At 43.0% G+C, this 15,068-nt stretch overlaps 1 protein-coding gene across 3 annotated transcripts in view; it reads right to left on the reverse strand.

The window, feature by feature from the left end:
• LOC145356389 (putative uncharacterized protein MYH16) overlaps nucleotides 1-15,068 on the reverse strand; it is a 209,394-nt gene that overhangs the window by 59,918 nt on the left and 134,408 nt on the right. For all 3 annotated transcript variants that reach the window (XM_080209077.1, XM_080209076.1, XM_080209075.1), the window contains exons 9-10: nucleotides 11,906-12,033; nucleotides 8,658-8,854 (exon numbers count right to left, since the gene is read on the reverse strand). In XM_080209077.1, coding sequence (XP_080065203.1) covers nucleotides 8,658-8,854; nucleotides 11,906-12,033 — 325 coding nt within the window. The remainder of the gene's footprint in view (nucleotides 1-8,657; nucleotides 8,855-11,905; nucleotides 12,034-15,068) is intronic.

The following is a 15,068-nucleotide window of genomic DNA, read 5'->3' on the forward strand; positions in this document are numbered from 1 at the left end:
TAAAAACAAAAACAACTTTTACTCCATGCAGCTTCAGCACTTGATCCAAGCTGACATGTGCTGCATTGTAGAAAGAGCTAGCTGCCTTTCAGTAGACTGATGACCCATCAGTCTATTATTCTCTAAAGGATCCTACAGCATTTTGTGAAGATACAAGTTATTCTGGCCAACATTTAGTTCTCAGCTGACATCGCCATTCAAACAGATTAACTGCCCATTCATACCAGTACTGTTTGCCAAACAGAACAGTGTGCCAATTGGCCAAGTGATACTTAATTGATTGCAGAGGGTGTTTTGGAACATCTTGAGGATATGGACCATGCTGGACAAATGCAAGTTCTGTTTTTGATACAACTGTGCAATTTTGATATAACTCCGAAGCTCAGGTACAACACAAGGCAAATATTTAGACGAAGCAAGTGGAAATATCAAAAAAAGATCAATTTCTCCCACTCAGCCAGTAACTGCGCTTCTTAAAGAGTTGCCTTCCTGGTCTTGACTGAGATTCCAGCTTATTTAAGCACCATGTTAGTTTTGTATATTCTTAACCAGGTACTAGATGGTGAACAGCGAGAAAATAATATCTGGCAAAAGCCATCATGGCTCCAAAGTCTCATATTTACCTTATAGAAGCACCTGGGAGCTGGAGACTCCACAGCCGGAATTTTACTGCCTTGCCCGCCCAAATTCAGAGCGGCCGAGGCTCGCTGAATGGAAATCTTCCATGGCCTCGGATGGGATTTTACGATCTCGCCCAGCGACGTCGTAAAATCCCGCCCCACATTCTTGACCAAAGAATCAAAGCCGAGACAGGAAATTAGGGGAAAAGATATTAAAAAAAAACAAGGTTGACCAAGGTGTTCTGTGAATAAGGCTCCTCACTGACATGTCCTCTGGAAAATATTAACCTCACACAACTGTGTTCTCTTTCTCATTCTTTTGAAAGGTTCAGTGCCTTAACTCTAACCGTTTCCTGCTTTCAACCTTACAGCAGTCTTTCAGAGTTGGAAATGCCATCCAAGTTCAGATAACTTTCTCATTGGTAGATTGAACAAGTTAAAGGAAAAGACGACACGGGTGAGATTTTAACTCACCCAAAGCCTATCCATTTGAACAGGGTTGAAATAGTGTCCCATACATGATATTTAAAAAGCACAGTAGCCAAGATGGGCACATGTTCCTGAACCAGGGAAAGCGAGTCCAAACTTAGAACAGGAATGGTGCACAAACCATTTCAATTGAATTGTTTTCTACAGAAGATGGCAAACACGTAGAACAAACACCCCAAGAAACAAACTGTACAAAGACATTTTCAGGAGAAAAATGATGGATATTCAAAGGAATGGGCAATTGACTGGCAAGACCAGGTTGATGGCAGAAGTTTATCCTGGTCCTCCACTCAACCATAGTTGTATGTTATTCTTGTGTTGTCTTGGCTCAATGGTAACACTTCCGCTGGAGTCTGCAGGTTGTGAGCTCACGTCACACTTGAGACTTGCATGCATCGTTTGAGGTTAACCTCCAGGTGCAGCACTGAGGTAGTGCTGCACTGTCAAAGGTACTGTCTTATAAATGAAATGTTACCCCGCTGAACTTCAGGTGAACCTAAAAGATCCCCTGGCACTATGCAACAAAGTGTAGGGGAGTGTGCTCCGGGCCGACATTTAGCCTTCTAACAATAGCAGTTTATTTATTTAGTTCCTTTATTAATGTCACAAGTAGACTTATATTAACACTGCAATGCAGTTACTGTGAAAACCCCCTAGTCGCCACACTTGGGCACCTGTTCAGATGCACTGAGGGAGAATTTAACATGGTCAATCCACCTAACCTGCACATCTTTTGGACTGTGGGAGGAAATCAGAGCACCCGGAGGAAACCCATGCAGACACAGGGATAGTGACCCAATTGAAACTGGCTCCCTGGCACTGTGAGGCAGCAACGCTAACCACCCCCAAAGCAATAGCAAAGGGCTCAACTGGGATTTTCACCTGGGACCTCTCACAAACTCTCTGATTATAACCCCCAAAGCGAGAATCATGCCCCAACACCTATGAACCACCACTGGTCATCAGCATATTGGGCCATTGGCTGTTACGACGCCGTCCGTGACTACACTTCAAAATACTCAGCGACTAACAAGCAGTTTGGGGAGCATGAGATTGTGAAAGACTCGGAATAAACACAAGTCTTTTTCTTATTGTTCCTGTGTATTTTTTTTGTAATTATTGAGGTTGAATACAGACCCAGATTGTGTACAGACCTCCAGTTTCATGCCAAATGTCAACCTGAATAGAGCTACTAAAATTAATCAAAAGGATATGCCTTTTGCATAACATTCCTTATGTGAAGGATCTACTTTGAAAAAAAACCAAAGTTATTCTAAACCAGAAAAGTCTGCATTGTAAAACGTAGTGCAATAATAAGAATAAAGATGTACAATGCATGTGCAGAAATATCTCCCAGGAGGATTTCTCCAGGACGTTCTGGAAAGCAGCCAACATTCATTTGACTTTGATCATGAAAGCCAGAACAATCTGCGAGATGTCTGATTCCAATGGCTGACAGTCAGTACAGTCAACCTCTTTGATCTCTTGGCCACGCACACAACATCAATCTGAAAGACATGACTGGGAGCAGATGGTGGAGTTGGAATAATCAGCCCAGCAACAATTGGGCTGAAGGAAGATCTTGTATCAGAGATCGCTCTGGGCTCAACTAGTGGCAGAGGGGGGGCATTAGGAATCTCCTCATCACGACTCACAAGACCTACCATTTTAATGCCTTTCTTAAGAGAGGAGAGGAACGTGTTCAGTCGTTGTTAAGAGAGGAGCAGGGGTCGGCAGTTGTCAGTCTGTGCAAACTTGAATAACGTCATTCCTCAGAACACCAGTCTTCAAAGAACTGCTGAGCTTCCAGGCATCTGGCTTTCATTCTTAAAGATGTACCTGGAAGGGTTTCATTCACTAAATCTGCGCTGGAGTGTTTTGAAATGACGCAGGGCAACATTTGGGTGAATTTGGTTGTAATTTTGCGGCTGTTATTTTGCATTCTTCTTGTGTCTTCCATTTCATGCATCACGTGAGGTCAACCATTAGCTAAGAAGGCAGAGATGAAAAGGATTGCCCCGTCTTGAAGAGGAGCGGATGGAGGATGAACCAAGGGACAAGATTTTTGATTTTAATTTGGCAGTGGTGAAGGGTTTGGTGTTGGGAATAAGAACAAGAAGTAAAAGTGCTGTCAGAGAGCTTTTTTTTTATTCACTCGTGGGACACGGGACATCACTGGCTGGCCAGCATTTATTGCTCATCCTTAGTTGCCTTTGGAAGGCAGTTCAGAGTCCAGCACATTGCTGTGGCTCTGGAGGCACATGTAGTTCAGACCAGGTAAGGAGAGCAGGTTTCCTTCCCTGAAGGACATTAGTGAACCAGGGTGGGAATTTTTGACAATCGACAATGGTTTCGTGGCCGTCAGTAGATTCTAACTTCCAGATTATTTTTATTGAATTCAAAGTCTACCATCTGCCATAGCAGGATTCGAACCTGGGTTCCCAGAGCATTAGCTGAGTTTCTGGATTAGTAATTTAGCGATAACATCACTAGAGTCAAAGAGGTTTACAGCACGGAAAAAGGCCCTTCGGCCCAACCTGTCCATGTCGCCTTTTTTTTAAACCCCTAAGCTAATCCCAATTGCCCACATTTAGCCCATATCCCCCTGTACCCATCTTACCCATGTAACTGTCTAAATGCTTTTTAAAAGACAAGCTTGTACCCGCTTCTACTACTCACCACCCTCTGTGTGAAACAAATGTCCCTCTGGACACTTTTGTATCTCTCCCCTCTCACCTTAAACCTATGCTCTCGAGTTTTAGACTCCCCTACCTTTGGGAAAAGATATCGACTATCTAGCTGATCTTTGCCCCTCATTATTTTATAGACCTCTATAAGGTCACACCTCAGCCTCCTAAACTCCAAAGAAAAAAGTCCCAGTCTATTCAACCTCTCCTTATAACTCAAACCATCAAGTCCCAGTAGCATCCTAGTAAATCTTTCCTGCACTCTTTCTAAATTAATGATACCCTTTCTATAATAGGGTGACCAGAACTGCACACAGTATTCCAAATATGGCCTTACCAATGTCTTGTACAATTTCAACAAGACATCCCAACTCCTGTATTCAATGTTCTCACCACTGAAACCAAGCATGCTGAATGCCTTCTTCACCACTCTGCCCAACTGTGACTCCACTTTCAAGGAGCTATGAACATGTACCCCTCGGTCTCTTTGTTCTGTAACTCTCCCCAGTGCCCTACCATTAATTGAGTAAGTCCTGTCCTGGTTCAGTCCACCAAAATGCATCACCTCGTATTTATCTAAATTAAACTCCATCTGCCATTTGTCAGCCCACTGGCCCAATTGATCAAGATCCCGTTGCAATTGGAGATAACTTTCTTCACTGTCCACTATGCCACCAATCTTGGCGTCATTTGCAAACATACTAATCATGCCTCCTACATTCTCATCCAAATCATTAATATAAATGAGAAATAACAGTAGACCCAGCACTGATCCCTGAGGCACACTGCTGGTCACAGGCCTCCAGTTTGAAAAACAACCCTCTACAACCACCCTCTGGCTTTTGTCAAGGAGTCAATTTTGTATCCATTTAGATACCTCACCCTGGATCCCATGAGATTTAACCTTCTGCAACAACCTTCCTTGTGGTACTTTGTCAAAGGCCTTGCTAAAGTCTATGTAGACAACATCAACTGCACTGCCCTCATCTACCCTCTTGGTTACCCCTTCAAAAAACTCAATCAAATTTGTGCGATATGATTTTCCACTCGCAAAGCCACGCTGACTGTCCCTACCCTGTCCTTGTGTCTCTAAATGCCTGTAGATCCTGTCTCTCAAAATACCTTCCACCAACTTACTCACCACAGATGTGAGGCTCACCGGCCTGCAGTTCACAGGCTTTTCCCTGTAGCCCATTTTAAACAAAGGCACAACATTTGCCATCCACCAATCTTCAGACACCTCACCCGTAACTATCAAAGCTTCAAATATCTTTGCTAGGGGACCCGCAATTTCCTCCCTAGCCTCTCACAATGTCCTGGGATACACTTCACCAGGTCCCGGAGATTTATCTTGATGCGCTTTAAGACTTCCAGCACCACTTTCTCTGTGATATGTACACTCCTCAAGGCATCACTATTTATTTCTCCAAGTATCCTTACATCCATGCTTTTCTCAACAGTAAATACGGATGAAATATATTCATTTAGGATCTCACCCATCTTTTGTGGATCCGCACATGGATAATCTTGATGATTCTTGTGGGCTGTTAGTACAATCCTATCAGAGATTTTCCCCTTCTTATTTCTCAATTCCATTCACGTGGACTCAGTGGCCGAACTCTCGGGTATATCCCCTCCCAGTACTGCCGTGATGCTTTCCCTAATCAAAAGTGCAATTCCTTCTCCTTTCTGATCTCCTTTTCTATCTATCCTACAGCATCTTACCCTGGAACATTGAGTTGCCAGTCCTTAGCTGTGTTTCAGTAATTGCTATAATATCCCAGTTCCACATACCCATTCATTCCCCGAGTTCATCTGCCTTGTCTTGCATTGAAATAAATGCAGTTTAATCTGGGATTCCCTTGCTCTCTGTCTTGCTTTTGCCTGATCTGATCCCCTCCCCAGTTGCTTTGTGGCTTTCTTTTTTAATGCGATCACTAGTTTAGAACCCATATGAGAGACTGTCTTTATAGATTCTTCCTTGGGATCAGGGCACTGCTGCAAAACCAGCATCTGCTACCCATCCTTAATTACCCTTGAACTGAGTAGACATGTAAGAGGGCATTTAAGAATCAACCACATTGTGTGGTTCTGGAGTCACATGTTGGCAGTCCAGGTAAAAATGGCAGATTTCCTTCCCTAAAGGATATTAGTAAACCAGGTGGATTTTTGATCGATTCATGGTCCCCATAACTGAGGCAAGATTTATATTGCACACTTATGTTTTGCTTTTAAATTCCATCAGCTGCTATGGTGGGATTTGAACCCTGTATCTCTAGAACATTAGCCGGGCCCTTTGGATTAACATCACTACTATGCCACCATCTCTTCATCTGTATGTGAGCCAATCGAAAATTACAATACAAAGATGGATCGGAGTGTTTGCAATCTGTGGATTTTTGATTCCATATTATATCAAAAGTCAAATTTCATTGAAGCCACAAGACTCTATCCCATTTATGGGATACACGCAGTTATTCGCAAAGGCATTTTCTTTCAGATTTCTCAGTTCGTGATGTAAAACTAAAGTTTAGGAAAAATGTTTTGAAATCCTTTGTTCCTGATTCAGTAAATTGCAAGATAGTTTGGAGACAAAAATGATCTCAAATGGATCACAGCTGATATGATTTTGTTTAAAGAGATGCCACCAATCAAATAAACATAGAAATTTGAATTTTCTTCTAACATTTTGCTTTTAATTTCAGTCAGACTGCATCGAAAAGAAAGCTTAGCAGTGGATGTAGTCATTAGTTACTGATCCAGGAAAGCCAGTTCAATCCTGCACTAACCTTGAGCAATTACTAGCTTAGGACTTAATGCCTCCAAAATCCAGGGCGGGATTCTCCGGCCGTGCTCGCCCCAAAACCAGAGGATCCCACCCGAGGTCAGTGGACCTTTGTGTGGTCCGTGTCCCCCGCCCTCTACAATTCCCGCAGTGGGTGGGACGGGAGAATTCCTCTCCCCCCCCCACCGCCCCACCCCGATTTCCCATTATCCTGGCTGCACTTACAATTTTCACCAGCTTCTAATAACTCAAGCAAGGTGGCTTTGCTAACGATGAGACGTTGATAAGACTAAGTCCCACCCATGGTTTGTCAAATGATACAAGTGCATAGGAACGTTGCAATTAGGAGGAGAAGTCAGCAAATTCAGCCCTTCGAGCTCACTCCGCCGTTCAATCAGATCATGTCTAATCTCCTCCTGGACTCAAACCCACCTCCCTACCTGTTCCCCATATCCTCTTGTGCCTTTTTTTTAAAAAAATGAGAAATATATCCATCTCCCTCTTGAAACCATTCAATGATTCAGACTCCACCGCGCTAAGGGGCAGCAATTCACCACCCTCTGCAAGACATCTTAGTTTTAGATCTACTGCCTCGCAACCTCTACCTGTGACCTCTTGTTCTAGATTGCCCCGTAAGAGGAAACATTTGGTCGACATTTACTTTATCAATTCCTTTCAAAGTTTTATATACCTCAATTACTTGTACCATTTCATGATTCTGACAAATGCATTTAAAACACCTTCTGCTTCCCGAACTGACCCCGTCAACACCAGTTAACTTAAAACTGAATCATCAAATTATATTCAGCCCAACATACTCTATGCTTCTCAATGCTTAATGCATTGGTTTGACATCTAACAATAAAAGTGCCCAGATTTAATCCTGTGTATCTTTGTGCCAAGCCATATACGTCGATGCTAATCTCTACCTCTTCAATCTGAGCAATATTCTAATACTACAGGCCCATGCATCTATATGCATGTCCCTTGCATCTTTCTTAGATATTCAAATTCTCAGTACAGCAATCAATCTTAAAATTATAACTTTATAATCAAAGCTGCTTTAATGTACAAAGACACAAAGATCAATGCACATTTATCTCAATCTTCTAAGACATTGGGAAAAGGATATATATCTTAAAGAGACATTAATTCATGGCACTAATCTCTCTGAAGTGCTTGCATTTGAAAGTTACCACAAGAGTTCATGTGTATTGTTTTACGTAAAGGGGACATTAACTCACTGTTTTCATGTACTGCTATATATGTTGTCAACTCTTCTACAAAGTCATCAAAGCCCCATTTGTACAATCTTTCCCCCAGTTTTGGCTAAAACTCAAGTGAAGCAACACAAAGCTCAATAGGGCTAAACACTGATTTTTAAAAAAATCACCATCTTGCCAAAACCTCAGGTATTTGTAACTTTTAGGTTTAAGTGTATATTTTATAATGCTATACTGCAAACTGATAGAAACCATATACCAATGAATGGTGATAGATGTTGCTACTCAGATCTTAAATGACATCTCATCATTACATTGTCATAGAATACCTACAATGCAGAAAGAGGCCATTCAGCCCATTAAGTCTGCACTGACTCTCTGACAGAGAATCTTATCCATGCCCAACCCTTGCCCCAACCTTGTAGCCCCATCCCCACATACTTACCCTGCTAATTCCCTCTAACCTACACATCCTGGGACGCAAAGGGGCGATTTAGCATGGCCAATCCACCTAATTTCACATCTTTGGGCTATGGGAGGAAACCAGAGCACCTGGAGGAAATCCACACAGACAGGGAGAGAATATACAAACTCCATGCAGACAAGGCTGGAATTGAACCCGGGTTCCTGGCGCTGTGAGGCAGCAGTGCTAACCACAGTATCGCGCTGTTATGTATTCTAGGCTTCAAGTATTGATGTTTTTTGTTGTGCCACTTCAGGATAAATGTGTACAACTAAATAACATTTCATTTTATTGTGTAACTTTTATTACTCTATACTGCAAAAGATTATAAAATCAACCTCGTAGGCTGAGCACGTTTCAGCGTATCTGATAACAAGCCACACTGCTTACTTGGACTCCTCAAGCTCGTCAGTCCTTTGAATAGCGTCAGTTTCATAGCGTGTCCTCCAGTGGGTGACCTCACTGTTGAGTTTGGAAATGAGCCTCTGCAGTTCGGATTTACTCTCCTGCTCCTCCTCCACTTGCTCCTTTAGCAGCTCATTGTCATGCTTGGCACTTGAGAGACTTAGAGCCATTGTGCTCTTCAACTGAAACGGGAACAATATTAAGATCAAACACAATGCACTGTTTCACAGTCGCAAACCACTACTGTGTCGCATTCGAAGTTAATGCACGGTTGTGAGAATGAGAGTTTAATTGCCTTGTATTTGCCTCCCACAATCCAAAGATGTGCAGGTGAGGTGGATTGGCCATGATAAATTGCACTTTGTGTCCCAAGATGTGTTGGTTCAGGGGATTAGCGGGGTAACTATGTGGGGTTGTGGGGATGGGACGGGCCTGACTAAGATGTAGTGTCAGACAGTCGCATCATTCCCGTGATGTGACCCCAACCCCTTTCTATTGTATGGTGATGGATTTCATGTTCTGCCCTCAAGCATTAGGGCAACACGGTGACACAGTGGTTAGCACTGTTGCCTCACAGTGCCACAGTCCCAGGTTCAATTCCGGCTTCAGGTCGCTGTCTGTGTGGAGTTTGCACTTCCTCATGTCTGTGTGGCTTTCCTCCAGGTGCTCCAGTTTCCTCCCACAGTCCAAAAATGTGCAGGTTAGGTTGATTGGCCATGCTAAATTGACCCTAGCGTCAGGGGGATTAGAGGGTAAATATATGGGATTATGGGAATGGGGCCTGGGTGGGATTGTGGTTGGTACAGACTCAATAGGTCAAGTGGCCTCCTGGACTGTAGTGGTGCAGACTTAATGGACCACATGGTCTCCTTCTGCACTGCAGGAATTCTATGACAATGTAATGATGAGGTGTCATTTAAGATCTGAGTAGCAACATTGAACAACTGCATGGATTAAACAACATTTATTACTTGAACCAAATGACTGTCAATGTTTAAAAAAATGTTGAATGCAGAACAGAGCACCATAGCATTAAGTTATAAGAGCTTGTGATCAGTTCAGGGCAGGAGTTATAAATCTAGAATGCGGACAGAAGGTAGGGCTAAGTTCAAGTTTTAAGGATATTTATTAGTGTCACAAGTAGGCTTGCATTAACATTGCAATGAAGTTACTGTGAAAATCCCCTTGTTGCCACACTCTTGCACCTGTTCAGGTACACTGAGGGAGAAATTAGCATGGCCAGGTGCACCTAACCAGCATATCTTTTTGGACTGTGGAAAGAAACCAGAACACACAGAGGAAACCCACACAGACACGAGCAGAACTCTGCACAGTGACCCAAATTGGGAATCGAGCCCGAGTCCCTGGCGCTGTGAGGCAGCAGTGCTAACCTCTGTGCCACCATGCTACTAAAGTAAACTTAATCCGATTTCTGTGCTGTTGTGTTCATGCTCAGCAGTGATCTGAGCCAGCAACACTGGAGAGACACACACTTGCTGTTCTTTTAAGCTTCAACTCCATAGTTTCCACATGGTAGATTCAGCTCTATTCTGTTACCTCTAACCTGTTAAGCCACTTAATAAAGTGCTTTGGAACGCCGTCCTTTCATTTCTGGGAACTGGATCTAAACTTGGAGCAGGCACACGGAATAAAAGTTGTCTCTCTGAAGCCCTTCTAATACCTTGTTATTAAAACGAAACAAATCGTAAACCAATGTGACATTTGGCTCCAATTTGCTGTAATAAACATTTGTGAGGAAGTTGTCAAATACAGACCTGCAGGAACTGAGGCATGCACTGAGAGTTTTGACACGCTCGCTCCCTCTTCATTTTCCATTCATTAAAATTAACGATGGAAAATAATATGGGGAATAAGCCTCAATTCCTTACACACATTCCTGGCATGCAAAACCCTGTACTTATAAATAAACATTTAACCCAATGTGTCTTTAATCAAAGTATCAGCAGCAGACAATTCTGTAATTCTGACTTTGCTTTCCAATCATTAACCATGGTGCGTAAATTTAATATTGTTGCACCCGTTTTATGGACTGAGTGGCAAAGCAATAAGCGATTTAACAGGGCAGATGCTCTACACCTAAACTGCAGACGTTCATGAAATCAGTTGTGTTCTATTTCTGGGCAACCCTGCCAGATGTCGCAATTAAGCCATATTTTAATACCAGAGTAAGTTTATTTGTTCAGAAGACGAAGGCAGTGGCGTGGTGATATTGTCACTGGATTAGTAACCCAGAGACCCGGGTTCAAATCTCCGCGGCAAATGTTCGAAATTTGAATTCAATTTTTAAAAAATATGGAATTAAAAGTCTAATGATGACCATGACATCATTGCAAAAATTGTTCACTAATGTCTTACAGGGATGGAAATCTGCCATCCTTCTCTGGCCTGTCCTACATGTGACTCCAGATCTGCAGCAATGTGGTTGACTTTTAATGCTCTTTGAAATGGCCCAGCGAGCCTCTCGGTTCAAAGACAATTCGGTGTGGGGCAACAAATGCTGGCCCAGCCAGTGACGCCATGAACAAATAAAGAGCAAATAAAGACCAGCATTGTTTTATTTCTTTACTTTAGTCTGTTATTGAGGTAAAGGTCATGGGGGGCTGACTCAAGAACAGCTTCTTCCCTGCTGCCAATAGACTTTTGAATGGATCTACCTCGCACTGAGTTCTCTACACCCTAGCTATGACTGTAATACTACGTTCTGTACTCTCTCCTTTCCTTTTCTATAAATGGTATGCTTTGTATAGCATGCAAGAAACAATACTTTTCACTATGTGCTAATAGATGTGACAATAATAAATCAAATCAAATCAAAGCAAGTTGAGGCTAAAGTTAAATCCACCATTGACGTTATTCAACGACAGAGCTGGCTCAAGAATGGGGTACTCATGCTTCCAATCCCTATGCCCATATGAGTGTTTGAATGGTCTTTGTAGGGTGTTCTGAGAGAAGATGTTTTTAAGGAAGAACTCCAGAGAAATGCGGTGTAATGAATGTAGAATTGGCCTTGGAGGATCACGAGCAGTACAAGTAGTAATGGACTGAGAGTAGAATCGGACGCATGGACAGTCCCGAGCGGAACCACTCACCCAGAAGAACAGGAAAAGTTGGTTGTGAGCAATAATTTTATGAAGAGTGGAGATATAGAGAAAAAAAATCAATGGTTTTTCAAACAAGTCACGATTATACCTTACCTGTGATTCATCAATTACCTTTGATTCTTCATCAATCTGTTTCTTCAAGTCTTCAACTTGTGATGTCAGAATGATCTTTGACCTGCTAAGTTGACCTATTTTACTCTCCATCTCCTCCAGCTGGCGATTCAAATCATTATTTTCAGCTGAAACAATAATTTTTTTCTAGAATTACAATCAAAACGGACATAAGCTCAGCTAGTGAATATCCCTTGGCTTTTTTGGTCTTCTTCTTGAGATTTCTTTTAACTTCTCACCTTTATTTGAGTTTGTCTGAACTCCACCATGTCATATACCATCTGAACTATTGATACACTGAGCGGTATTTTCTGTTTTCTGCACAGAGTTTTGGCAGAGAAGGGTGTGAGGCTTTCCAGCTGCATAGTCTAGTTTTATCTCCATATAATCCAGCAATCTGCACAAAAAGTGTGGAGGTGTGGTGCGTGCTGGTGGGGCAAGGCCTGGGAGAGCCAGGGCAGGGTTGGCTTCGTAGAGATTGATGTGCCGTTTTTAAAAAGGCGCCCAAATTTGCGCTTAAAAAATGCACCTCCTACACACACCAGGGCAACCCACCAACCCACCCCCACCAACCCCAACCACTAGGGCAAACTCCCTCTCCCCCCTATCCACTTGGGCAAAGCTCCCCTCCCCATTCACATGGATACAGGGAATACCAAATCCCCCAATCCTCTTCCACAAGCACTGGGATACATCCTCCCCCAAAGCATAGCAGGGAATCTCCTCCCACTGAAGCTCCCCAGTACTCACCCCTGGCAGCAACACTGGCAACCTGCTCATACCACCATCACCAGGGCACAGTCTGAGCCATAACCCTCGCTTGCCCCATCCTACTGGGGGTTATGTTTACCTGTGCGTCCCGGGTAGGCTCCCCACGACTGCATCACATTTCTAAAAAGCAGATGCAAACCTCGCCAAAGTGACAGGAATTCAAAACGCGAGGGGGTCGACATGATGGGGAAACATGCTAATCACGTTAAAAGTTATTAAAATGTATTGAAATGAGATTCCCACCCAGAAACATAACCAGTAAGGGGGTGGAAATAAATTGGAAAATGAGATCTCGCCCATGAGATTTTTCGATTCTTGCGAGATTTTGCGTCCATGTAGCCATTCACACTGGTGATGGAGGCAAATTAATAGCCATTGTTTTATCCTTTCCATTCCCTTCAGTGAACTGGTCATTTACATCTTCCTAAAATTTCTATTCAGAAACGTACAAGAAATTGAACTCCTTAATTCCCTTTCCAGGGCTGACGACTGCGCTGTTTCCCTTCTCTTTCCTCTGTCTCTATTTTCTGTCCACTTTGCTAAAGTGCTCACCCATCTTACACTGCAGCAAAGAGCAACTGTAGATGCACACTGTACCCAAGCCCATCAAACAGTGAAACACGGAACAAGGTACAGCCAACACTTATACACTCGAGATTTGTAATTTCATTTCTGGCACAAGAATTTCAACCACTAAAATTGCTCCCCAAAGAAAAAGATAATTACTTTGGCAATTGCAGTTCTCTGCTTCCAAGTAAACATCAGGAATAAATGTGTATCCAACCCAAGAATCAATGCCAAATGTTGAAAACTTCAATACGAATTACGTTCGTATTCGTCCGTGGCATCTGGTGTCGTTGGCTGGGCCAACATTTACTGCACGACCCTAGTTGCCCTTGAACTGAGTGGCTTGCTAGGCCATTTCAGAGGATAGTTGAGAGTCGCACGCAGGCCAGAACAGGTAAGGATGGCAGATTTCCTTCCCTAAAGGACAATAGTGAACCAATTGGGTTTTTCTGGTCATCGGTAGGTTCTTAATTCCAAACGTACTTGATTGAATTCAATTTCCACCATCTGCCATAGTAGGATTCAAACCCAGGTCCCCAGAGTTTCTGGATTAATAGTCTAGCGATAATACCACTAGTCCATCGCCTCCCCCCAGTGATAAGCCCTCAAATCCAATAATTCCAGCCCAGGATTTAGCAGATGAACCCAGATTGAGACAGAACAAGCAAAGTACATTCCAATACTATCGATATACACGCATTCATGACCTAAAATGAAGGGGTGAGCTGTCATAAAGTCATACAGTGAAGAAGGAGGACATTCGGCCCATCAAATCTGCACTGACCACAATCTCACCCAGGCCCTACCCCTACAAACCCTTGCAGTGACCCTAGCTAGTCCCCTTGATACTAAGGGACAATTTAGCATGGCCAATCCACCTAACCTGCACATCTTTGGATTGTGGGAGGAAACCAGAGCACCTGGGGGAAACCTACACAGACACGGGGAGGATGTGCAAACACCACACAATCAGTGACCCAAGCCGGGAATCAGACACTTGTCTCTAGCGCTACGAGGCTGCAGTGCTAACCATTGTGCCACCATGCCGTCCATATCTCCATAACCCACCAGCTCTTGGACACTGTAACACACAGAAGGTAGCAGATACAAACTTACTATTCTTTCATGGGATGTGGGCATCACTGGGGATGTTGGGTCAGCATTTGTTGAACTGTCTTGGACTGAATGGTTTGCTAAGCCCTGTTCATAGGACAGCTAGGAGTCAACCCCAATGCTGTGGGTCTGCAGTTACATGTAGGCCAGACCAGGTAAGGATGGCAGATTTCCTTCCCCTGAATTGCATTTGTAAATGAGATGGCTTTTCACAATAACCGATGATAATTTCATGGTCACCATTACTGAGACTGATTTCAATTTCAAATATATTACCTGAATTTAAATTTAACCAGCTGTTGTGGTGGGATTTAAATGCATGCCTCTGAATTAATACTCCAGTGACCACCAATACTGCTTATGTCCCCTTCACAACTTACCTTCCTACCGATCTTTGTATCATGATCAAATCTAGCAGCCATAGCTTCTGTGCCTTCATCCATGTCATTTACATAAATTGTAATAAGCTGTGCCCCCCAGCACTGACCATTTGTTACATCCTACCAATCAGAAAACAGACCCATTTACATCCACCCTTTTGTCCCTATTAGCAAGCCATTCTGTGTCAGTATTTTACACACTACACCATAAGCTTTCATTTTACACAATAATCTTTGACGTGGCATTTTATCAAATGCCACCTGGAAATCTAAATACAGTACATCCACTGCTTCCCCTTTAGCCACTGTACATGCCACTCCTTCAAAGAACT

Source organism: Carcharhinus amblyrhynchos, chromosome 21, assembly GCF_965287045.1.
Source record: "Carcharhinus amblyrhynchos chromosome 21, sCarAmb.v2.hapA, whole genome shotgun sequence".
Taxonomy (NCBI): Eukaryota; Metazoa; Chordata; class Chondrichthyes; order Carcharhiniformes; family Carcharhinidae; genus Carcharhinus; species Carcharhinus amblyrhynchos.